The sequence below is a fragment of the Cyrtonyx montezumae genome, unplaced genomic scaffold, assembly GCF_038088225.1.
Source record: "Cyrtonyx montezumae isolate F1298 unplaced genomic scaffold, pur_monq_1.0 scaffold_14, whole genome shotgun sequence".
Taxonomy (NCBI): domain Eukaryota; kingdom Metazoa; phylum Chordata; class Aves; order Galliformes; family Odontophoridae; genus Cyrtonyx; species Cyrtonyx montezumae.
This window is the reverse complement of record NW_027071870.1, coordinates 5,837,639-5,861,915: the sequence shown is the minus strand read 5'-3', so window position 1 is coordinate 5,861,915 and position 24,277 is coordinate 5,837,639. Positions and strand designations below refer to the sequence as shown.

The 24,277-nt window shown below is 38.0% G+C and overlaps 1 protein-coding gene across 1 annotated transcript in view; it reads right to left on the bottom strand.

Moving 5' to 3' along the window:
- The window catches only part of LOC136045465 (macrophage mannose receptor 1-like), a 32,282-nt gene that overhangs the window by 6,319 nt on the left and 1,686 nt on the right, over positions 1-24,277 (bottom strand). The window contains exons 2-23 of the mRNA XM_065731347.1: positions 23,076-23,237; positions 22,282-22,395; positions 21,134-21,280; positions 19,987-20,169; positions 19,027-19,181; positions 17,791-17,901; positions 16,471-16,586; positions 15,508-15,656; positions 14,484-14,683; positions 12,389-12,513; positions 11,362-11,449; positions 10,608-10,752; positions 9,418-9,453; positions 9,151-9,320; positions 8,440-8,522; positions 7,501-7,598; positions 7,004-7,143; positions 6,411-6,525; positions 5,242-5,420; positions 4,510-4,612; positions 2,761-2,990; positions 786-951 (exon numbers count right to left, since the gene is read on the bottom strand). Coding sequence (XP_065587419.1) covers positions 786-951; positions 2,761-2,990; positions 4,510-4,612; positions 5,242-5,420; positions 6,411-6,525; positions 7,004-7,143; positions 7,501-7,598; positions 8,440-8,522; positions 9,151-9,320; positions 9,418-9,453; positions 10,608-10,752; positions 11,362-11,449; positions 12,389-12,513; positions 14,484-14,683; positions 15,508-15,656; positions 16,471-16,586; positions 17,791-17,901; positions 19,027-19,181; positions 19,987-20,169; positions 21,134-21,280; positions 22,282-22,395; positions 23,076-23,237 — 3,015 coding nt within the window. The remainder of the gene's footprint in view (positions 1-785; positions 952-2,760; positions 2,991-4,509; positions 4,613-5,241; positions 5,421-6,410; positions 6,526-7,003; positions 7,144-7,500; positions 7,599-8,439; positions 8,523-9,150; positions 9,321-9,417; positions 9,454-10,607; positions 10,753-11,361; positions 11,450-12,388; positions 12,514-14,483; positions 14,684-15,507; positions 15,657-16,470; positions 16,587-17,790; positions 17,902-19,026; positions 19,182-19,986; positions 20,170-21,133; positions 21,281-22,281; positions 22,396-23,075; positions 23,238-24,277) is intronic.

Sequence of the window (24,277 nt, the reverse complement as noted above, 5' to 3'; positions counted from 1 at the left end):
TTATTACTTACATTTTTAATTAAAAAGAAAGTAGAAAATATTTGGAGATGAAGTTCACAACATGGAGTAGAGAAGAAATTATAGCTAAGCTACAGAAAAAACAGCTCAAAAGAAACTCAGAATTTCTGTTAAAATACCACATTAGAACTAACAGCACTTGATCTAGGACAAGTGAGATATCAGAAAGTTCAGTCCTATCCCACAGTATGCCAGAAGCATTTTAATTTGAGCATTCCTCAGTGAAGTTCACAGAAACATTGTGATAAGAGGAATTTTTTGGTTGGCCCAATAACAGATTATTTTTTAACAACATCATAAATGAGCAGCAATCACCAGAAGGCCTGTCTCATTAATGACAAATATAACTATTCCTCCTTTTCCCAGTTTTTAGAATCTAATGACAGTGAAGCTTTTACTGAACACTGGTTATATTGAAGGAACAGAATATATTTTACATTCAGTGGGCTTTATTGACTATGACCCTTCCCACAAAATTTCTGTCAGCAAAAAGTTTCACAGTAGACAGTTTAAAAAAATAACAAGTTTATCTTTTTCTCCCCCTCCAGTCTCAGTTATCTGTCTACCAGAAACACTGAAATCCTACTTCTCACCCAAGTCCATTAAAATGACAGGATTTCTGCTGACAAATGAGAAGTTCATCAAAATAAAATACCATTCTTGCAAAACAAAGGTATCATTTCTAAACATATACATAGAAATATGTATGTTAGTCAAGGCAGATTCAGCAAGGTTTCTGCCAGAAAACCAAATATTATCAAACTTACCCTCAGATTTTTTGCAGACAGAATAGTGTTTTTCATTACAAGGTGCTGTTTTCCATTTCCCACTGAGCTCTAGGAAGACACATGCTATTTTCTCTTTTGGTTCTTCATAGTGCCAATTAGAAAAATTGATTTTCCTTCTATCACTCCATCTGTTGTATCCATAATTCTAGAATTGAAACACACTTTTTAATATAGTTTTTCCACACCCTCATCTTCTGTTGCAGATAAGCCAGCTTCCGTGAATACGCATTTTTGCAGTGAGATGTAGAACTTGGTATATCTGTGCTTGCACTCTTAGAATATTAATCAAATCAGGACAAAGCAACACAGATTTAAGACATAGCAGAACAGCTCCAATGCAGTAACAGCCCGTGAAGGTGTTTTGAAGGCTAGATGGTGCTTCCAGAGTCCTCTTGACAACAGTTCCTTGTTGGTTGATGTGAGGAGGCAGCTCAGCACAAAGAGCAAGGTGACCACTAGGGACTCAAAAGCCTGCAGAACCACCAGGAGGAAACAGGGACCTGAAGCTAGCTGTCATACAAGGACACGGAGGTCAAGTGCAGCTCTGAAGAGAAGCGTTCAGGAGGAAGCTGCAGCTACCATCATGAAAATCTGAGAAAATTAGAAGTCTCTTCGGAGCAAAAAAGAAACACAAGGAAGAAGTCTTTAAACCAAGTACACAAGCTCCTCTTGCACTCAGCACAACTAGGGCAAAGTCACTGCCTCGAGAGCTGGAAGAGCCTCAGAGCTTCATATCTTCAGAGAAGATATGCGGTGGCCCAAACTTGTTCATAAGAAATTAATAGCTTTCTAAACCAAGTTTCTATGATTTTATCACCCAGCTTTGATATTAAGTGGACTTAAGCACTAGTATTCTTTTTGGATAGAGGTCTCCTGTGGTGTTATGCAAGTGTGGAGATCTGTGTCAAGCTCAGTGACAGTCACAGACCAATCACATACACATTCTGAGATTTTGTTTATTAAGGAGAGGTACTGTTAGAGGCAGTAAAATATATAGTGCAGCTGTTGCTGACATATCTCAGACACTGTGGCCTTCTATTGGTGCTACTGCATCATATAATCAGAAATGATATTGTTACACAACATTATATGCAAGATCTCCCTAGGGATACTGTGATTCAAATGTATTAGTTATATGTCAGTGTGGAACCATGGAATGTTATCACAAGTAAAGAAAATTATTACTTATGAGAGAACTAAACTTCAATGTTAATGTAGTTTACTGAGCTCAAAGAAAGATACAATAAAATCTTGTTGATAATGTAAGTGTATTCATTAATGACATATTTTCTGAGAAGCTGAAACTCATTTTGGCACTCGGTTATGTAGCTAATGCTCACACCAGTGTTCCTCTAGACAGTGACGGATCTGGATCATCCTATTCACTTTTTTGGATGCAGTTTTTTGTTTATTTGTTTGTTCCTGTTTTACTTTTAATGCTCTTAATCTTTTGGACTCTGTGCGTATAACAAAGAGGGTGTTCAGAGGCATACAATATCTCTGTGAAACCTTCTGGTCTAAAATTTGTGAGAAAAATACAGGTGTCAATGATCACAAGACACTAGCATTAAGGATTTTATTGGTTCCTTTGAGTAGTATCCATCCCTCCTAAAAGTGGACATCTAAAAGTTTACCAGGTAGTTTGACCTATGTGTTTCTCCAAGATTCCCATGCAGTTAGTAGAGAGATTAACAGTGTTGTAGACTCCCATCCCTCTCCGTTGCCTGGGATGAAGTTTAAAGTTTTAAAAGACGCATAATGATAAATGAAGTGAGTGTTGTCTGCCATTTCTAAGCCCCTAAACCTATTCATACTACAGATCAGAGTGTTGAAACTAGGTGATCTTTGAGGTCCTTTTTCAACCCAGGCCATTCCATGATTCTATGATCTCCCTCCTGACAGTAAACCAAATAACAGCATTTAACTGTACCAATCATCAACTTATTAATCTTACCAAATTGCTGTTGAGTCCAATCCATAACGGCTCTCCATATTGTGCTGCCTGGAGCAGGAGGAATATATTACAATAATAATCTGAAATGCTGGCAAGCTCTGAAGATTTCTCCTTGCAGGCTTTTCTTGCTTCCTCCCAGTTCATTTTAGAAGGAATGATTAAATAGCTACTGTTGCCATAACGGATGAAGTCAGAATCTGGAGCAGTTGTAGAATGGAAGAGTTCAGGCTCTGCATAAAGATTAGAGAGGTAGAAGAGAAAATACTGATAGTTCTAGCTGCCTAAAAAGCAATATAACTTCCCAGTAACGAATAAACACCATGTAGTAGATGGATATTTTGATATTTTGTTATTTTGAATTGGAAGTACAAGCACTAAATAAAACTATCATTTAAATTCAGGAAATATGTATTAAAGGTAATTTAGAATTGTTTGCAACTATAATTTAAGTAGTGCACTCAGGTATTAGGGAGAGGCAGAGGATAACTGTGTGTGTCTACAGACATACACTCCCACCACATAATGATTGGACTAGGAGATCTTAATGTTTTTTCCCAACCTTAATAATTCTATGAAATGATATGAATATGGGTCACAAAGCTATCCTTGCCCAGTTCTCTCTAGATTCCCCTCCTGCAGTGCAAGTGAAATTCCTCCCAAGCATAAGCATGGAGCAGGATGTGCGTGCCCTCTGAGTTTCAAAAAGAGTGAATTTCATTCTAAGAACAGTTTGTGACTCTTTTCAGTGTAGGATAAAGTGAAAAAAAGAAATTGCAGTTACACCTTAAATGTTATACATGGAAGTAGAAGACATGGTGAGGAGGACAGTAAAAGCATTCATGTTCATGCGGTGCTGAGAACGTCTTAAAGCGTTCTCACTAGGGATGTCCTTGTGCAGTTTTCTGCCACTGCATGGGGTACAGCCCAAAGCATCTGGCCCAGCTGTAGCTTCTCCTTTTATTTTTAGCTGCAGAACTTGCCTCTCCACTCAGCAGTTCCTGTTTCTCTTCCTGCAAACTCTGTTCTATGGATGTGTCCCCCATTCTGAGGATATATGAAGACAGTTAAAACTTCTGTCCTTTTGATCCTTAGTCTTGACTTTCAAAAGCATTGCTAGGGACTGGTGAGCAAAACAACCAGTTTAACTGACTTTAATTAACCCCTTCAAGGAGATATGTGAGGGTTTTTTGTGAGAGAGAAGGGTTGATGTTGAGGGCTGATGGCTGCTACTTGTCAATTAAACAGCTGAGATACCTATGATGAATGTTACTAATATACGTGTCTCCATGCTCTGTATTTGCCTTTGCAAAATAACCTTATTCGGGTAAACGTATCTGTGCCTGTTGACACGGTCAGAAACAGCTGAAGTCCTTTTCCGAACAGAGAAAAGCAGGCATTTAAAAGCATAGAGCCTCTAACTTGTGTTGGATGCTTCCCTCCGGATGAGATGGATCCGGCCTCCCAAGAGACTACTGTGTGCAGGCAGTTGGCCTGTGTGTGGATGTCTGCAGTGAGGGTGCACTCAGCTCGTGTGAAAGCTAGGAGGCGAGTGACTGTAATGCACAAATTTTTCTGTAATCCTTATCCCAGAGCAGTCTTCATAACTAGAATTCTTGAGCTAGGAAAAGAGACTTGCTTCCTTCATCTCGGTTTCGGTACACACAAGCAGAACAACTGCAACAGAAGACTTCTGTGCCCATATTGTTCAGTACCAGTCTTCCAACAAAGAGCATGAAAAATAGAACTTACTGCTGTCCATCTGGCAAATATAACTTCTGTTATGGTGGCAGTCTGTGTTTTCCCAGTTCCCTGCTTCATTTACAGATCTTATCATCATTGCAATACAGTCAGGCTAGGGGAAAAAATAGGAAAGTTATAGTTAAAGTGAAAAATATCTAGCAAATAGAAAAGTCTAAGGAGGCCAAATTAATAGGTTTCTTCTCTAATTTTTTTTTAACTTTTGGTTTAACATCATTTCTTGGAAAAGAAATGTATCTTAGTTTGTATCTAAAGTAAGATTACTTTCCTCATCATAATATTGAAAGAACTGCTGTTGGTTTTTTAAATCTTCAGAGTGCAGAAAAAGTATATTCACTATAGGTTATGCTAATCCATACTTAATTTACTGAATTTTTAATTTGGATTCATTCCGTAAAAAGAGAATAATAAGGTGAAGTAAGAAATAACAGCACTGATTATTTTCAGTAAAATATCTGAGGTCTAATAAGTCTAACTCTAGTATAGTACAGCAATCCTTTTCTGCAGTTACAAACTTCTTCACAGGAATAACTACATGCACTTAACAGGTCTATTCATCTCTGAGTACAGCTTTAAAAGCTTTTTTTTTTTTTTTTCCCTCTCCAGTTTTCTGCTTTAAGCAGAAGCTAGGGGTCCTAGCTGAGACAGAACTCAGGCTGTTTGATCATCAGCTAGGTTTGATGATGCTAAGTTAAGCATGTGCTGGTTTTAATTTCTGTTTACCTGTATTGTCATGTACTTCCAGCCAACCCTACTGTATTTACTCAAAGGGAATCCTCTTGCCCAACATGAATAATCAAAAGGGCTTCCATCTGACCACACGTATGAATGCACATAATTAATATCATTTAATCCTATCCAAGTCTCACTGGTGACATCCTTTAGATGGAAAGTGAGGAATGCTAAAAGACAATAAATTTAAAAATTAGTATTTTAACTGGAGTAGTTTCATTACATTAAAAATATAAAATAAATAGTTTTTAAGATAAAAATGTTACTCACAGAGTTCTTGTAAACATTATAGAAATTAGGGATAGAAAGGAGTTTGAAAAGACTAATAAGTCTTCCTAAAGTTAGCATCAACTGTACATATGTCCTTTGTGATGTAAGTTTGTATACCGTCAAACTTGAATTTCTGTGGGCAGTTCAAACCTTTGCTATTTATCACATTTTCCAAGGCCACAGGAAACATTATTTTTGTCTTTCCACCTTATGCTGTTGCCAAGAGATGCAAAGTGTCAATAACTCACTCCAGCCTGCGCTCTGGATCAAACAGCTTTGGATTTTCCTTCACAGGGGCTACATAGATGGAGACTGTTTAGATAGATGCTATTCAGATCTGGAGGCTATTTTGGCCTCTTTACAATGGCCAAAATCCCAGTTAGTGGAAGCAAAGAATGAGTTTTGAAGGACAGAAAAGGTGCTGGGTAAGGTCAGAGGGATTCAGGGGAGTGATGGATGAGGAGGGAGCAAAGGTTTTGAAAGTCTCTGGGCAAAAAGTTTTTTCCCCTATTGCCTCCTCCTCCTACCCTGTAACAATGCTGACTCATGTTCAGTTTGCAGTTCAGCTTCAGATATTCAGTGGTGGGCGTATCTTGCAATAGAATCACGAGTTTTTATCTTTACAGTCATTACATGATTATTCTACAATTTCCCAAGGATCAGCACTGCCAGGAGGTTCTATGCACTGTCATCAATACATACAGGACCTGAACGTTGTGATCCAGTGCAAAATGAAGAGTTAATATGTCACTTCCGAGTGCTCACATATTTAATAATCACAAGAAGGAATTGGCCACAGCAGCAACAGCTACAGTCTTAACTAATAATTATGACCTCTTTGGTGAAATTTATTGGCTTTTGGTGCTAGGTATAATGTTGAAATGTCATACCTTGTACTTGAGCATTGTGTATAGAGGCCAAATTTCCCCCTAGTTCTATACATGCACTTCTTGCTGAGTGCCAAGTCAGTCTCTCTTCTTCTCTGAATCCAACTGTTTTATAACACTGTAGGAAGAGTACATTTTTAGACAAAATTTCAGGTGTCAAAAAGAATTACATTTGATTTGATTCATCAATCTCTGCATACAAAGAGCAGCAGTTGGGGGAGCTGCTGAAATGCCACAGTCAACAAGGAGCAGACACAGCTAATCACAGCTTCATGTGTGCAGGGCTCAGACCTGTGGCTATACAGAGTTAACCCTGGGAACAGATGAAAAATTCCATAAGCTGTTGAAAAATTAAGCAGATATCCAAAGAGGTCAGGTAGAGATGTGGGATCACATTCCTGAAAAGTATGATCTTTTTAGGGGCTTAATTATAACTTAAAAAATGCAAGTTCAGAGGTAACAGGAAAGAAAAGAAAAATGAAAGTTGACTCCACTGCTAATTAGAATGTCATTTAAGAGAGTAGTGTATAAAATGAGTGTTTATCCAATTGTTTACCTATATCAAATCTAATAATAGCTAATATTTGTTACTGTACCTTATTTTGAAACAAAATCCACGTTTCAGGACATCCCCCCAGAGGTGGAAGTACTGTAGGAGCAAATCCTGTGTAAGTTGAATTGGGCCTTTCACAGATGAAGTTATTTTTCAAACCACAGTTTATATCATTCCAGAAGCCTGTAAATAAAAGAAATGCAGTCACTCTCTCAAATGCTCTTACTGCCATTACAGAGGGTAACCCAGTTGATATATATAATTCACAAATGTAACCATCCAGAGGCACATGAAACAGTTGGTGTGTATACTACCAGCCCAAGTAGAGCCCTCATCCCCCTGCAGTACCTTTGTCTTCTATCAGCAATGGCTGATAGATTGACTTGAACCTCAATGTACTTGTTATGAAAAACAGTTCCTGTTGTTCAGCAGTCAATTAAGGGGAGCCTTAGGCTTAAACACATGGAAAACATTTAGTTTTTGATGACATAAACCCGTTAAGATGCTTGAGCAAATGTTTCTTGTTGCTATTTTACTCACCAAAATCTTTTGTAATTACCACACAGTTTTCATCATTTGAAAAACTAGGTTCATTAGGAGCCCAGGCAACATAGTTCACTGGAGTCTTACCCAACCAGCTGAAAGAAAAAAAAAAAAGACAAGCAGTTGCCAGACAAACACCTTCAGCATCCATTTAGTGTTATGAGTTCTGTTGGGTAGAAGGACTGAGCAAGGTGTGGATAATGCCCAGAAAACAAAGGCTCTACATAAACTGAGGACAGATCCACAGCATTAGTGCTGCCTCTCTCCTGTTCAGTACTGTCACACTGAAGTCCCATCAGTGTTCCATTTGGCCAAAGGCTGAGTAAATATTGATGGACTCAACCGCTTCTTACAGTCTGGATGAGACCGTAACACCAGAGCATAGACTTGCCTATCCTTTTAGAAAGGTGTCCTGATGAAACTCTTCTACAAACAGATCTCTAAAACAGGTTCCCTTCCAGGAATTTCAGAGAGCTGTGAGATGGACATACTTCAGGCTCATGTAACTGGTTAAATGCTTCTGTACGAATCTCCTGTACTTTTTATGTAACTATTAGAGATCTAAGTCAGAGTTAATCCCAACATGAGGTGGATGTATAAAACATCCTAAGTTTTGCTGTTTAGGTTCACTGCCTGTGAAAGGGTGGCTGGGTCTCAAATTAATATCTCCCAGTGTAAGACATCAAGTGAAGTGAAGGTTACCCATGAAATTCTACCAATTTTGCTCAGCCTGATTTGGAAGGAAACCACACTGTTTTGCTTGAGGATAGAAAAAACTAATATTCCTCATCTCAGATTTCTGAAACCTACCCAGAGTTCAGTTACTCACGTGTTATTAACTTGTAAAGGGAAAGCATGTAGAAGTGCCCCTACAGAGTGAGATGAAATTACCATTGTTATCCATTAGCAGCTTTAATGCTCTTCTTTTACACCCACCTGAGTTTCTGATCAAAACTGACAAATAAGCCAATGAAATATGATTCTGCTTGGAGAAATATACCACTCTGTTTTCTGTTCATCTAAAACAAAAGTGATTGGCACAGTTAATCACTAGGCAGTTCTTCATCTGTGTTTCTGTTTGTTTATTTTACAGACTCAGACCTGGGCTGCAAAAAGGCAACAGATGCAGGATGTCTGAATTGTCCTTTGCTACACCTTTAACATTCACATGCTTTTTTCTCTTCCTACTAAAGGTAGTAGTAATTTCTTTACAGATCCTGGAAAAATATACCATAATACAGATATGTAATGTGGGATGGGAACTCGGGACTTTAGTCTGGATAAACAGCTAAAATCTTTTTATTATTTCATCTGCTCTGTATCAGAATTGAAAAGTCCCTCATCAGCATCCTTATCCCAAGGACCTCAGCCCTTCAGGAAAGCTGTAGTCAGAGTCCCACTGCCCATGAACTGCCTGTGTGGATGGGGCTCAGGTCCCTGTTTTGTGCTGGATGCTCCAAGACCAATGCAACAATCTTACCAACCAGTTAAAACAAACAAACAAAAAAATACAGTATAATTCTTAGCGGGCTAAAAAGTGCCCACAATCATTGAGCTGAATTAACAATTGGTGCATACATATAAATAAAAACAGTAGTTAATATGTAAATATTGATATATTAGATAACTAGAAGGTTCAGTGCTTACATATTTCCATATAAATTGTCTCTCATTTTCATTCTTAATGACAACGAGATCTGCAAAGTTCCTCTGGCAAATTCTCCGTGCTTTATCCATAGGGACACGTTCTCTGCTGAAATAGTACTGCTTATCTTCATATGCAATCCACCCATCTGCAGTTTGTACTGCTTGATATTCTGAAAGATAAAAAAAACATGTATTTGACATATCTCTTCTGTACAAAGTGCAAAAACTATACAGTAAAGCCTCCACACAAAGAGGAAAAAGTCCTACCATGTTTGTTATTTGGTTCAGGTTTTAGCAGTGTACCTGTAAAATAAAACATCATCATTAACAACATTTCAAACACAAAACAAGCAAAACAAACAAATAGTAGTAAAATCATAAACCAGATAGATTTGATTTATGTAATGTTACACATGGACCTCCAGTTGCATCAGGCCAGATAATGACATTGTATGCTAAGAAGTGAGATAATTAACTTCTGACCCTATCTCATTGGGATCTCAACTAATCTATACATATAATAACAAGGTCTGATTATTTCCTTTGTTTATTTTTACTACTGAGAGCTCATCTAGGGTCGAGATAAACTGATCAAAGTATTTATGTCACAGTTTGTGAACTCATCCTGTACATCTCACAACGCTCTGTGCACAGTGCAGAGGGCTCAGCGTTCCTGCAGGACCACGCAGGACTTCAGTCTGCGTTCTGTTGATGTGTGTGCACAACTAATATATTGCAATGGAACAGGAATTCTTCCTATTTAGGTAACTGATTTTTCAATGGTAATGTGGTGTATTTCTCATTGTTGGTATTAGATATACTCGGAAGTTTGTGCAGCTGCTTCTTCTTTCCCCTCTCTATCCTTCCTCTCACTACTTCCTCATGGTCATCATGGTCATCCACCTTCCTTTTAACTTAAGGGAGACTTTAAAGTGGACTTAGTTGTCCCTCAGGGCTACACTAATTCTATTTTTGGTCAGCTTTTTAATATTCTAGTTCCTGTAGCAACTTAACCCTTTCTTTGGTTCTTTTCTTTTTAATTATCTTTTTCACAATGGAAACCTTTTTTTTTTTTTTTCCTTTTGTATAGGGAACTCTTAAGTCTCCTACATCTTCAGGTCTCCTGTGTGAGCCCATAGAGGACAGAAAGACAAGGAGGAGATAAAAGTAGATAAAATCTCCTTTTCTTGCTAAGAAGATAAGTATCTTTGCCTTGCAAATTTATTCAACTCACAGCTAAATGAGATAAAGCCAGAGATAAAGTAATTCAACTTCCCACATCTGAGTGCAATTGAAATATCTTGATTTGTTTGTCTTGTTTTGAGTGTTATCTTAACTCCTCCACTTTTACAAAAAGAAATTCCCAGTATATTTCTTATTGTAAATGTGCTGAAATCCATATAATTTGTTTTTGAATTTGTGCTTATCACTCCGATTAAATGGTGAAGCAGTCATACCTTTTTTAGTTTCACAAATCCAATTAAGCAAATGTTCACAGTACAAGTCATTCCAGCGCATTTGGGGTGATCTATTAAACATAACACAATGTTCAATTCCTTTATCATTGTTAGGTTCATCTTCATCCCAGTTCTCATAAATCACCTGTGTGGGAAACACATCTCATTTGTTATGTGCTTTGAACTGAGTGGAATTAATTGAGATTTTTGTCACACAGTGTCAGGATCTCATCGGCCCAAGCAGCTCGTTTATGCTATTGAAAGGAGTTCAGAAAGCTCTGAGAGGGTTGGGGAGTTCCGACAATCTGTTCACTTTCCATCACTCCCCAAAGGTGAAAAGATTACACTTTCTAGAAAGTGCCATGGTTTTATGATTTTTGACAGAAAGCATGCATCTGATGGAGGAAAAATGGATGCATGGAGGGAGTGACGTTAATCTGACTCTGTCAGAGACGGAGAGCCGACTTCCCCGTGCTGTCACACAGCAGGGCCCAGGCTGGGGTGTGATGAGGATCTAAGAGCACACGCAATGGAAGATGGGATATAGTGTGGTGTTAGTGATGAGGTGATCCACTTCCATTGGAGAGCTGAGACAGTGCCATTGCTGAGTAGTGAAGTTGTTTAGCTGATTGGTTAAGCGCTGCCTGGCAACAGCTGAAGTTCAACGAGACTGGAAGAAACCAGTCCATTAAAACCATGAAAATCTATATGTTATAAGAGCCAGAAAAACAATATCCACAAAATAAGTACTCACAGGAGAACCATCAATCCAAGCAAATCCTTCATCGGGATTTAAGAGAAACAAACCCATCCAGAAACCCTGAGTTTGCAGTCCTTTTTCCCTTAAAGAAATCATACAATATAGATGTATGAATGTAGAAGAAGAGGAGCCATATAAATGCTGGAAAGCATGAAAACATGCAGCTTTGAGTCACATCTGAACTGTGAGCTGGTCCTTCCCTGCTGCCCACAGCCAGGCTCACTGATTGCACTCTGCCACAGAGCTCTCAATGCTCTGTGGTAGCATAGGAAATGTTGAAGTAAATTTGGGGAAGTGGAGTAGCATGGTGCTAGCTCATACTTGTGGCTGAAACACAGTTCTGGCTTGTAGCAGGAGTTCACAAAAAGAGGTTTTAGTAAAAGTAAACTGTGAATAGAGAGCTATGATATGACCCAGTGAATAAAAACAAAGTAATTTCTTTTTCAGCTTCTCTGATTTCCTCCTTGGCACTTCCTGTAATGGCACTTGTGGGCAAAGTGGCATCTACAATGTTAACAATAAACAAATGAAAACACATTTGATTTGAGGCTAAATAGGCTAAAAACTTCCATGTTCACTCAAGGGTGGTTTTATTTTTATTGTGGGGTTTTTTTGTTTTGTTTTTTGTTCTGATTGTATGTAATAAAATATGAATTCCAACCACTAAAAAACAAACAAACAAACAAAAACAAAAAGCACAATCAGAGCTGAACATTTTAGTGTTTCCCTTTTAGAAGAGGGGACTCGTGTCTAAAGTTATCTGGTTTGGAGAACAGCTTTAATGAAAAAACAAAAAACTGTGATAAAAACTGCAGAATTTCAAAACTATTTGGGAAGATTCAAGTTGAAACATATATTTATTTAAAATAGAATTCAGTGTAATATTTCCAAATGAAATTATTCCATTTTCTTGTAATGTTTATCTTTTTTTTTTTCATTTAATTACTTGGCTCCCAATATATCTTGAATTATTATTTAGCATAGCATTAACGTGAAAAAGAATTATTGTGCAAGTACTCACAGCGCTAACTGCCATATTAAAACTTGATCTTCTTTTGAATTGATTGTGACCAGATTTCCTCCTATTTCTCTACAGAATTCTTCAGCTTCGAACCAATTCTTTAGGTTTTTGTCCCTCACAAAGAACTATTGAGAAAAAAAATGGTAATAAGTTACTAAATATAATATATAAAGTTTAACATAAATCATAGAATCAAAGGGGTTGGAAGGGACCTCAAGACGTCATCAAGTCCAACCCCCTGCCAAAGTAGGTTCCCTACACCAGGTCACACAGGTAGGCATCCAGGTGGGTTTTGAACATCTCCAGAGAAGGAGACTCCACACCCTCCCTGTGCAGCTGTGCTGGTGCTCCGTCACCCTCACCGTAAAGAAGTTCTTGCGCACATTCGTGCAGAACCTCCTGTGCTGCAGTTTCTGTCCGTTCCCCCTTGTCCTGTCTCCACACACTGCTGAAAAGAGTCTGGCCTCACCACTTTGTCCCCCACACCTCAGATATTTATAAACCTGGATCAGGTCCCCTCTCAGTCTTCTTTTCTCAAGGCTAAAGAGACTCTGTTCACTTAGTGTTTCTTCATAGGGGAGATCCTCCAGGCCCTCCACCATCTTTGTGGTCCTCCGCTGGACTATTTCCAAGAGATCCCTGTCTTTTTTATACTGGGGAGCCCAGAACTGGACACAGTACTCCAGATGAGGCCTCACCAGGGCAGAGTAGAGAGGGAGGATCATCTCCCTTGATCTGCTGGCCATACTCTTTTTAATGCATCCCAGAATGCCATTGGCCCTCTTGGCCCTGAGGGCACACTGCTGGCTCATGGTCAACCTGTCGTCCACCAGGACACCCAGGTCCCTCTCTACAGAGCTCCTCTCCAGCAGCTCACCCCCCAGCCTGTACTGGTGCATGCAATTATTCCTCCCTAAAAATGATTGCCTGTGTAATTTAGATGAGTATTATTTTAGCATTCCTTTATAAACAAGACAACATCTGTCAAAACCTATAATATTGAACATTAGTAGTATAGCCTGTAACTATCTTTTCTATTTTAAAATAGTAAGGTAAGATTAGCCTATGATTCTGGGAAGAACAAAAAGTGTCACAATAATTTATTGCTTAATTGGAACTTTGAACACTGAGGGGCTCAAAGAAAAATAGAATAATCTAGTCTTAGAATTGTGCAGTAGAAAGCAGGAGATTATTCAGAAAAGGGAGGCAGGTGAATCAATATGTAGAAATAGGAAAGAATATAGATGGGGACAGACATTTTTCAAGGTGCTGATGCAGGCTGAGGAAGAGATTTTTATATAGTGGTACAAGCTTTGCCTCCTAATATGAAGTGCACATGATTTTGAAGATGGACGCTTGACATTTTGAGGCAAGGATAAGCAGCAAGCAGGTAAATGGAAAAAGTAATGTGAGTAACAACAGTTAGCTGGGTGTGACATAAAAGTTGACACCCTTGTAAGTACAGAGCTAAAATAATGTGCCTTTCCAACAGACAGAGTCTCAGGAGAGAAAGGGGAAGGATACTTACATAAAGACATGGAAGAGCAGTGTTCCATATTACTGATATTTTCTTCATCTATTTTGCTTTCTCTTTACTTTTGATTTTCAGAAAGAAGATATTTTTATCTCAATCAAGAGTACACACAAAGCTTTTACTTGCTCAAGTGTCACCTATGGCAAACTAAATCTGGATCTAAAAGTACCTCTAAAAGTATTGGATGTTTTGTGAAAGAAGGCTGACAGAGAGCCAGGCTCCCATCATCTTTCTCTCAGGAAACATTGTTTTATTCAATTGACACAGACAGCTCTTGAGATTTACTACTATGCTTGTCTGAAGTCACAAATTCTTGGAAGTAGTTACACATGATGAGTTTCTCACCTCTCATTTCAGTAAAATGAAGCTTATTTTTAGCTTCCCATTTTCATTGCAGTAAGCTCTTCCATTATTGATTTTTGTTATATTTGATGGACTTTTCTCTTTTTTTTTTCTTGCACTTGTATTCCCTGGAGTAGACAATTCTCCAGAAATGCCCAGCACTCAAATCTCTTCATACCGGGCCAGGCACTCAGGCTGGCAGGGCAGCCACACACTGACCTTGAAACAGGAGTCAGCCTGTGGGGCTCCATCCCAGCCCTGGGCACAGGTGGCTGTGGGGACCTGGGCAGGAGGAGTCGGCGGTGACAATTCCACTGCCCACTGCTTGCAAAGGAAATTTGCAGTCTCCTGGCAGCTAATGACATCCCATAATCCAGCATCAGCTCCAGTTCCCATGGCAACGCAGCCTTGCTCTTTTCCTTTGTGATACATAAAATAAATGAATAAAATCAAAGTCTAATTGCTCTCCAGGAATTTAGATCTTTGTATTCATAAAAAAAATATGATATAAACCTACAGATTATGCAGATTTAATGCCATCGCTGTTATGAAATTATTCTGAATATCTCTTGCCACAGCATAATATGGGTCACTGAAATTCAGAGAGACAGCTTTCCCAAAACTGGAGATTGCAGATTTAGCATACAAATCTTCCTTATCTTGACACCCCAGGAACATCACAGGGCACACAGCACTTGATTTTATTTTATTTTTTTAACAGATGGCCTGTCGACTGCTTTGCAGTTCTCAGAATCCAGGTAATTCAATTTTAGGAAAGCTGATATCAAGTACAACAAATTTATTTCAACCCAGAACTTGCTACTGTAGCCTCTAGTCACCTTTTGCTGTAATGCAGAACAGCTGGACTCCTGCCCTCCATTTCTCACCTGTGGGTCCAATACTCTGCTGATAATCATTTTCCTCCAAGTGTCGAGTTGTTGTAAACAGGTGTTAAAAATGTTAAAACTAGTAATACGGACTATGGATCTTGTCAACCCCTATACAACATTGCATTCAGTGTAGCCCATAAGAAGTGTTCTATCCAAACAGCATCTGACACCCTGCTGTGGATGCGTGTTACACTGGAGCCAACACAAGGTCGTGTGGTATTTCTCACCTACAGCTGTAAACACAAAGTAACTTCTCTTATTTACAGTACGAGGAGGTAGAAAGCAGAAACCTGAAAGCTGCTTGAATTTCAGCCAAACTCTGATTACAAGGGTTGAGCTTATGCAGAACTTACCTGGCATTGCAGAGTTCCAATGTGTGAAGGCAGGAGTTTTGCCACTGGTCCACCTGAATATCCCTTGTTCTTCTGTGTCAGAGAGACCGAGCCAGAAATACTTATCAGACCTCAGCCCAGTCAGACTAATCAGGAAGGCTTGCTCATTCCTGAGGTGGAAAACAGTGTTCAAACACAACATATTGCCTTCTACTTTGGATCTGATTGGTATGAATAAATCTATTGTGCTAGCATGACCCCAAGGAAATGAGTCCTCAACGAAATGCAGTCAAAACCTAAGCAAGCTTTAGTGTGGTAAAAAGAATGTGCTGAGGGACAACTTTCTCCTTTCAGCTGAAGGCATGCTCTCCTTTCTACCTGGTTTTGGGAATGTGAATATTGAAAATCACTTAATCACCATTGCAAATGTCACAAATTGTGTTGCCTCAAGTCTACCAGCAAGTGAGGACCAAGCCACAGTCAAATTTGGTTCACATTGCCTCTGAAAGCAGTAGTGTTACTCAGAGGCAAAGAAACACAAAGCCCATTTGAAAGGTAGGTGCCATTGTACATTCTTTGATAGAAATGTACTTGAAGAATTCCCACATTTGTTCAGAACTTGGCCTAGAAGATAGCTTAGGAAATATTTTGCTAAGATCTTGTAGGTTTGAGAGAACAGTCATGAGAAAATAAAGGAAAATAGTAGTTATTTTTCAAAATAAAGTAAAAAAAACTAAGTAGAGGCTGGATTCATTAGATATTTAAAACTACGAGAAAATGGAACTCAAGAGCCCTCAAATTTTGAAAGCAATTTTAACTAGTTAAATAAAAATCCTTAAAACATTTTTTTTTCTTTCTTATTACTAACAATTAAAAAAATATTATTAAAATGCTTTCCAAAGCTTTCAAATTAAAAAAAAAGAACAAAATTTGAAGGCTTCTATATTAGAAATACTAATTTTGAAGTAGAAGATAATTTCCTACCTGGTTTCTACTGTAGCTAGATAAGCTTTGTTTTGCTCACATCTCTTATTTGCATCAGAGAACGTAGCAAGTGCAGAACCCACCAAATAACAGTGAAAACCATATCTTTTCCAACCCTATGAAAAAGGAAATGAAGAACTTAATGTGAACTTTAAAGAAATTTCAATATAAAATTAGCTCTGCTCTTCTATAAATAAATATTTGATATATCATTTGCTGCAGCTGGGACTAAAAACAAGATGAGACTAGGCAAATCTGTTAAGAAACAAAAGCAGTGAGATTTTCACTGATATTTTTCTCCTAAATGCCTTCCTTATGTAAAGCAAGGCATTAAACTCTTCATCTTTATTATACGTAAGTGAATTTTCGAACAAAATTTGTGACTGTGCTATCATATTCCAGTTCTGTATAAGACTGGGTTAGTGCAAACATCACCATAATAAGGCTGTGACTCATTCAGGGGGAGCTGCGGCCACATCTTCCATAGCTGCAGGATCTGACACAATATAATACAAAATTATTTCGGTTCTGAAATTAATTCACATATCAGCACAGCTCCTCAAAGCAGCGCTTCCTCCCTTAGAGGAATGGCAAGTAGACTTTCTGAGCCAAGAGGTACCCAGACAGTGCTTGTTTGGGGAGCAGGTGGAAAGGAGGAACCTCACTAAAACATTCCTGCTTCTTTTTGTTGTTAGAGAGACTGATGCTGATTAGTTTTGATTTAATGATTCTCTAAAGAAGATGAATTTTGGAAAAATTACCAGTTTGGAAAACAAAAAAACAAACAAACAAAAAAAAATCCACCAATATCACTGAAAGGCCAATTAAGTAATCCACTAGCAGTAATATGGTACATGAAATCTGCTCTTCTTATGTATTGAAATTATTTTATTTTGTTTAGAGTTCTTGCAATATAGTAAAAACCTTGCTGTGAAGTCTTTAAATAAAAGATCTCGGAGACTGAACGAAGTGGCTTGAGATTATTTTGCATGTTTGGCTAAGAGTATAAATAGAACAGTAATGAAATGCTGTGAAAGGTGTATTGATTTTGTTACAAGGTGGAACGCTTTGTAATGGAAGGAAAGAAAATATTCCTTTAGATGTAAGGGACTTTTTACATTCTTGATTCTTTTCAGAGCAAAATTGAAGTATATGCATATACTAGTATTTTGTGGGAAAAAGACTAGATTCCTCAAGAGTCAAAGAAACAAACACCAAGCCACAAACAAGAGTCAAAGAAACAAACAAAAACATGAAGAGCAAGTGAATTAATTCATGTTGATTTTTCCCAACATAAATAACTTATGAGAAAGCATTTACTTCTTGGCAGCCTGGATCCTTGATCTTTTCTTCAGGAGACTGCGATGAAGGCTTCTTTTTACAGATGTAACCAAGTTGCTTATCACAAACATTAGTTGCCCAGTACCCATCCTGGAAGAGCAGAGAGAATAAACAAATGGAAAAATAGGGACATTCATAAGCATAAGAAAATAATCATTTTCTTTTTTCGTTACAAGATCCATTGATGTATATTACATAAGAAGATTGTTGATGAAGATTTCCTAAAAAGACACCTTTGAGGAATGGTTTAAGGTTTAATTGGTGCTGTTTTGAGATAAAAGAACAAAATAAATTAGATTTTTGAGTCTCAGTGTTGCTGGCTATTACAACTACCTATTTCATAAGGGAGTCACTAAAAAACATCTTATTCAGGTGGTAATATTTCATTATGCTTATGCCAAAAAGATAAATGAAACAAATAACATACACCTAAACGTGTCACAGGAAGTCCGATTATTTCATCCATCAATGAGGAGACTGAAAATAACTGGTTTCTCTTAAAGAAGTAATTATGTTAAAAAAATAAACCTGTAATAAGAGCTGAAATGCAGTAAAGGATTAATTAATGTCTAATACTGATGGACATAAATATTGTTCCAAAACAATCAGTTGAGCATTTTCAAATTGTTTTGCTTTTTGTTTGTTCATGACACTTTGTGTACGTTTATGCACGTACATGTAATTGTGTAAAAACCCAACATGATCAACTACTATAGCAAGAAAATAAAGTCTACAGGGCTTTAGATTAGGTTGTTTGGCAGATGTGTGTCACTGCTCTTATTACATTAGAGATGGAGAACCATGCCCCAGTGCCAGGTCTTCATGCCCCAATGAAGTGATATCAAGGAATTTAATGTTCTATCAGACTGGAAAACAAAGTACGTAGGTGGCATCTTTGATAACCACATAATATATTACTAGTTCATCTTCCTTTCTCCCTGGAGCTACAACTGGGTTGGGTAAAGTAAATTCTAATGTACAACTCATGGATCTGGCTTTGCACAAAGAAAAAGATTTCAAAAGGTAGCATCGGAATTATGGTGCTTCTCTGTTACTGATCTTCCCTGTTCACTGAAGTCTTATCTGATTGATGTCAGATTTGTTTCTAAGATTCTTTTATATTTTAAGACTCCTGAATAAGTATATAGTGGCATTTGATTTCAGTTTGATGCAGTTTTTAGTATGTATTTTTATAAAGTGTCTACAAAGTTTTACCTGCCCCTTCATAACAACGCAGTCCTCTAGATCATTCCTATTGGTGGGATGTCTGCGCTGCCACCTGGTGAATGTCACAGGGGTCCCATCACTCCACTCAAAGTAGAAATGAACCTTTAGGTCATTCAGGCCCAGCCATAATTCTTCTGTTGGCTCTGAAGCGCGAAAAGAGAAAGGTTTGCTTACTGTCTGCGATAGAGTGAACACTTTCAAATCCAGAACAAAGAGGAACAGATAGAAGTTAGGATGTGGTACACAAGAGGTGGCCTTAATGCTTTAATCAAAGTGCTGGTTTCTCTTCAGACCTGTAGTAAGGTATGACTTGGTTGGTAGAGAACAGGCTACAGATGCCACACAACACACACAACAAAATACCCCAGCATGAATGTAATGAATGAGTGACCGTCTCAGTGTGCCCCACTGGTCAAGAGATGAGATGGAGTCCAACGTACAAAGACACTTGCCAATATATTTCCTTAACTGGGGATCTCTAGAGGGTCTGTCAGGAGTGGTCATCAAGTGCAGCAACTGAGACAAGTGTCAGGACTGGTTGTGGCAGATTTAAGGAAAGTCAGCAATTAATTTTTTTTCTTAGAAGGAATTATAGCAATATGTTAACCTCGACCCAAGGTTTTAGGAAGTTAAATTTCTTTCAGATTTGAAGTTTAGTCCTGGAACTATAGAGATGTAGCAAAAAAATGGCAAGTATTAGAGATCTTTATGTGGGAACTCTTACCTAATTCTGTTCTGAGTAAGATTCTTTCTTCACACATCTCAAAATATTATAAAATGTAGATAGTTTCTTAATACATATATTTATGCCACAGCAACAAAAGCTAACAACAACATAAGTTAGATACAGCCTTCAGCTTGTGATATTTCAGAGAAAGCATTAATATTTAATAAGCCCAGCTTTTGTATTGCAGATGGGCCAAACAAGAGGCCCACTTACATACTCACTGTAACCAAGCTGTGACACTAGAAAGCTGTATTCAGCGATGCTGTGAACACTTGCCAAGTCTCCATTCTGCCTCTTACAGGAAGTCAGAGCATCCTTCCATGCTTTGGATTCTCTTTGAATGCTGTAGCAGTGGCCTGCATATGGCCACCAACCTTCCGTGCAACTTATAGATCTGATTTCCTCTAAAATCAAAGCACAAGTTTTCAGAGCAATTTAAATAAAGAGTAAGCAATAAAGAGTAAAGTAACACTCTTTACAAGAAGTAGTACTATATGAATAAACACAAAGTTGCAGGTAGAAATTCAAATATCTTCAAACACAAAGCAAATGTCATTAAGGCACAGAACGCTGAACTTGAAAATAGAATAAAAATTATTATCCTTTCCATGTTAAGTAAAGCACCATTAAAAATGTCCACATCGTGTCAGAAATGCAATTAAAAGTTTTACTCCAAAGAAGAGAGACCAAGACAGAGGTTTGCCTCTCTGTTCTGCCTGCTATAAAAACTGCTTTTATAACATTCCCACACAACAGCCTCTAGCAGATCTCTCCTTATGGGGCATGTCCATAGCTACATTGATCCATCTTTGAAATCTTAGGTCTCGGTAGGCAACAGACGACATACAGTCTGGGTGAATGATGCTGCTCCTCCAGCTCTGCATATTTGAACTCATTCAGTTGCATATAGTTGTTGTAGAGGATTTTTTTATATTGAGATAAATCAATATAAAATCAATTCCTGTAGTTGCTCATTTGGAGTAAAGGAGAACTGTAAACTTACAACTATTTTTACACAAATGCAATTTCTATCACTGGTTCATAGAATCATAGAGTTGCTCAGGTTGGAAAAGACCTTCAAGATCATCAGGTCCAACCACAAGTCCAACTGCAGTTACTGTGACAGAGCAGCTACTACTTGTTTTGATAAAACGAACAATAGAACAATGGAACAAAAAAAGCAATATCCTCCTATAGATGATAAATATATTACACCTTTGTTTTCTCATTATGTATTAAGTATGCGTGTGCATGTATAGCTTTGCTTTAGGAAATCTTAGTTTAAAAATAATGTTGCCTACCCTATCTTTTGTAAATTGGGAATTGCACTCTCTGGAAACCAGAGATATTTTTTCTTTCTATACATACCTTTTGTATTATTGTCAAATTTTGAATTGATTTTTCTCTTTTTACAGATGTAGCCAAATCTCTGGTTGCATGCTTGATTTTCCCATTTACCATCTTGTCTGGGATTCACTGTGCCGCAGAGTCTCCCAGGAGCTGGGAAAGGACTTCCTTTGAGTAAGAGAGAAAACAGATTCTCATAACAGATATATAGAAGAAGCTCAACAAATGGATTGTGTTATCAGTAGAACCATTGTCTTACTGTGATTTTTTCAGTGCTTGATGTGAAGAAGCCCTCCCCACAGGATGACTGCTGTTTTAATTTACAGGGTACTGCTCTTGGTCTTTATACATTGTATGAAATAAATGATTCTCTCTAGATTATTTCCTAGGATAGTATTGGGAACATTATAGTTCTTTTTCTGATATACTGGTACTCATAGACAGAAAAATTATTCTAATATATTTCAAGAATTTCGCAGTTCTTCTTTGCTAAAGAACATGTTTTCTTTTTTCCTGTTTTCTTGTAAAAGAGCCTCTAAAAGGAATAGAGAAGAGGTGACCTGGTACCAGAACTGCTAGTGCTGAGGAACGAGAAGGTGAGCAAGGGGATGGGACTGCCTGCTGGGTGGTGGCCACTTCCAACAGCCAACCTGCTGCCCTTACTGTGCTGGCAGCAGCAAACCCTATACCCACCCCTCTGCCACCACTCTGGGCTGCTTTCCCTCCTCTCTGGGCAGTCTCTCTGCTCACGTGTGAGGCACAGCACAGGCCTCCCAGTCTCTCTTCCTACACATCACTCCATACAGTTTTGCATATAGCATTGAGGAGTTATGAGCTCACTCTTTTAAGTCTCTCTATATTATTTAGAATTTCTCCAAACGATATAGTGCTATTATTTTCTAAATATTTTGCTACTTTTTGAAGATTTTATTTATACTTTTGGATAACATTATGGAAACACTCTGATCTCTGATCTGCAAGGTTAAACATTGCTCCAAAACAGACTCTCCATTCATAAATAAGATCTTTGCTTATGCTAGAAAATAGAAGGTCTTTGGCCATTGTAAATTAGTAGAGGCATCTCTTAGATACAAGCAGCTGAGGAAGTCCAGTTAGTTGATGTCTTATTAGAAACTATTCCAAGATTATAAATTAAACACATTTCTTACCTGGAGCCCAGTTTAAATATCTGAAAGGACTGCCTCCTGCCCATTGCCATCCACTGTTGAAATTCAAAGTGTTCAATCCAATCCAGAATGCAAAACTGAATTTTTTAATTAGCTCTAAATTAGAAAAGAAAGTCAATAGTGCCTTCCTATTCTCATTATACCATTCTCATATATTAGCAAGTTAATCTAAAAGAAATAAAGTCAAAAGTAATTTACTTTTCTTGGCTTAAACCAGTCCACAAATACTACTATTCACATTAATGATGTGAACAGATTTAAAAATTAAGATGTGTAAGTGAATAATTGTAAAGATAGCAGAGACCTCATACTGGCAGCAGAAATGGCAAATCAGCATCTGATTTCACTATTTAAATAAGAGTTTATTCACTGTATGTTCATATTTATAACCTCTATATTGTTAATAATAGTCCTTGAAGCACAGAGGAAATACTTAAGTTTGAGGACTAGACCTTATTCCTGCTTGGAAAAGAGTACACTGGCAAGTAAGGCAAGTGGAGGGAATCCTCCCACCGAAACAGGCTGCAAACATGGCAGCTCCTACCTGGAATACAGCAATGGGATGGGGCCACTTTCCTCCCTGCGCTGGTTTAGGACCAGCCCCAAAAAAACACCAGCTAATGGAAGAACTGCTCAGAGGACCTTCCTTCTGACTCCTACTGAACTATTCATCATCTTAATTGAGCCAAAAGACAAGGCAACCAACTTCATCCTCATGCTCTGGAGCAGCACAGTATCCCAGCATGTCTTACAGTCCTTGTTCTCTAGCATTTTACCTCCCACATATGCTTGCTCATGTATCTCTGTGATGCTTAATAGTTCAGCATTTTGCTCCTGACAGCTTTTTCTCGCTTGATGCCACGTTAGGGATGATTCTGAGTTTATTTGATAGCTAACACCAGTTGAAACATCTTCTGTCCAAAATCTCTCTGTGTCATCTGAAAGAAGTGAAATTGAGTGCTACCATTAGGGTATTGGCATGGTATCAGCTAAAAGAAGATAAAGTATGTAATGATGCAAAAACCATAAGAATGTACAGCATCAAATACACATACAAGAAGTCATGGCTTTACACTGCACCAGGAAAAATTCAGATTAGATATAAGGAACTTTTTTCCTTTTTTCTAAAAGGGCAGTGTTCTGGCAGAGGAAAGTGCTGGAGTAACCATCTCTAGGAGATCAAAAAACTTGTAGATGTAGCACAGAGAGATGTGGTTAGTGGGCATGGTGGAAATGAGTTGATGGTTGGACTAAACAGTCATAGAATCATTAAGGTTGGAAAAGACCACTAAGATCAAGTCTAAAGTACCAGAAAGTTTGAAATTGGATTAATCATCCATTTAAAAACTACTTTTTTAAAAAATAAAACATGAGATTTGCGTTTTTAGAAGGATGTGAAATGGTATCCAATGTTAAATGACACTTGTTTTAAATCCACAAAAGGGGTACTATGTCAATCAGACACATCTGTATATTGAAAACAAAATTCTGGATGAAGTTAGAGGAAGAAAGCCAACATGCAGTTGAACCGTGGCCGTGGAAACACCAGAAAAAGAACTTCGTAGTTCATCAGCAACAGAAGTAGTTTGTTCAAAAATTGCAGAACCTGGCCTCTGGCAGCCCTAGGAGCTATAAAAATTGTCTGTGCAACACTAGTGTGCAGATAAGCTGTAATCTTTGTTTGCAGAACAACTCACAAAGACTTGTGAAACGGTTGCGTGGTTAGGAAAGCAGTTGGCAAGAAAAGCAGAGCAAACTACGTCCAGAAGTGGACAAACCCCAAGCACGGGTTGGTTACAAAGATAGGAAAGGAAGATAATTTTAGCAGCAGCATGTTTATGGAGGCTGGCAGGAGACAGAAGCAAGATAAGAAATGAATTTAGAAGTAGCCACAGTGTATAGAAGTACAAAGGAGACATGGCTGGGGAATAAAGAGCAATGAGAATTTTGGAATGAAAAATAACTGTCCAGAATCAGC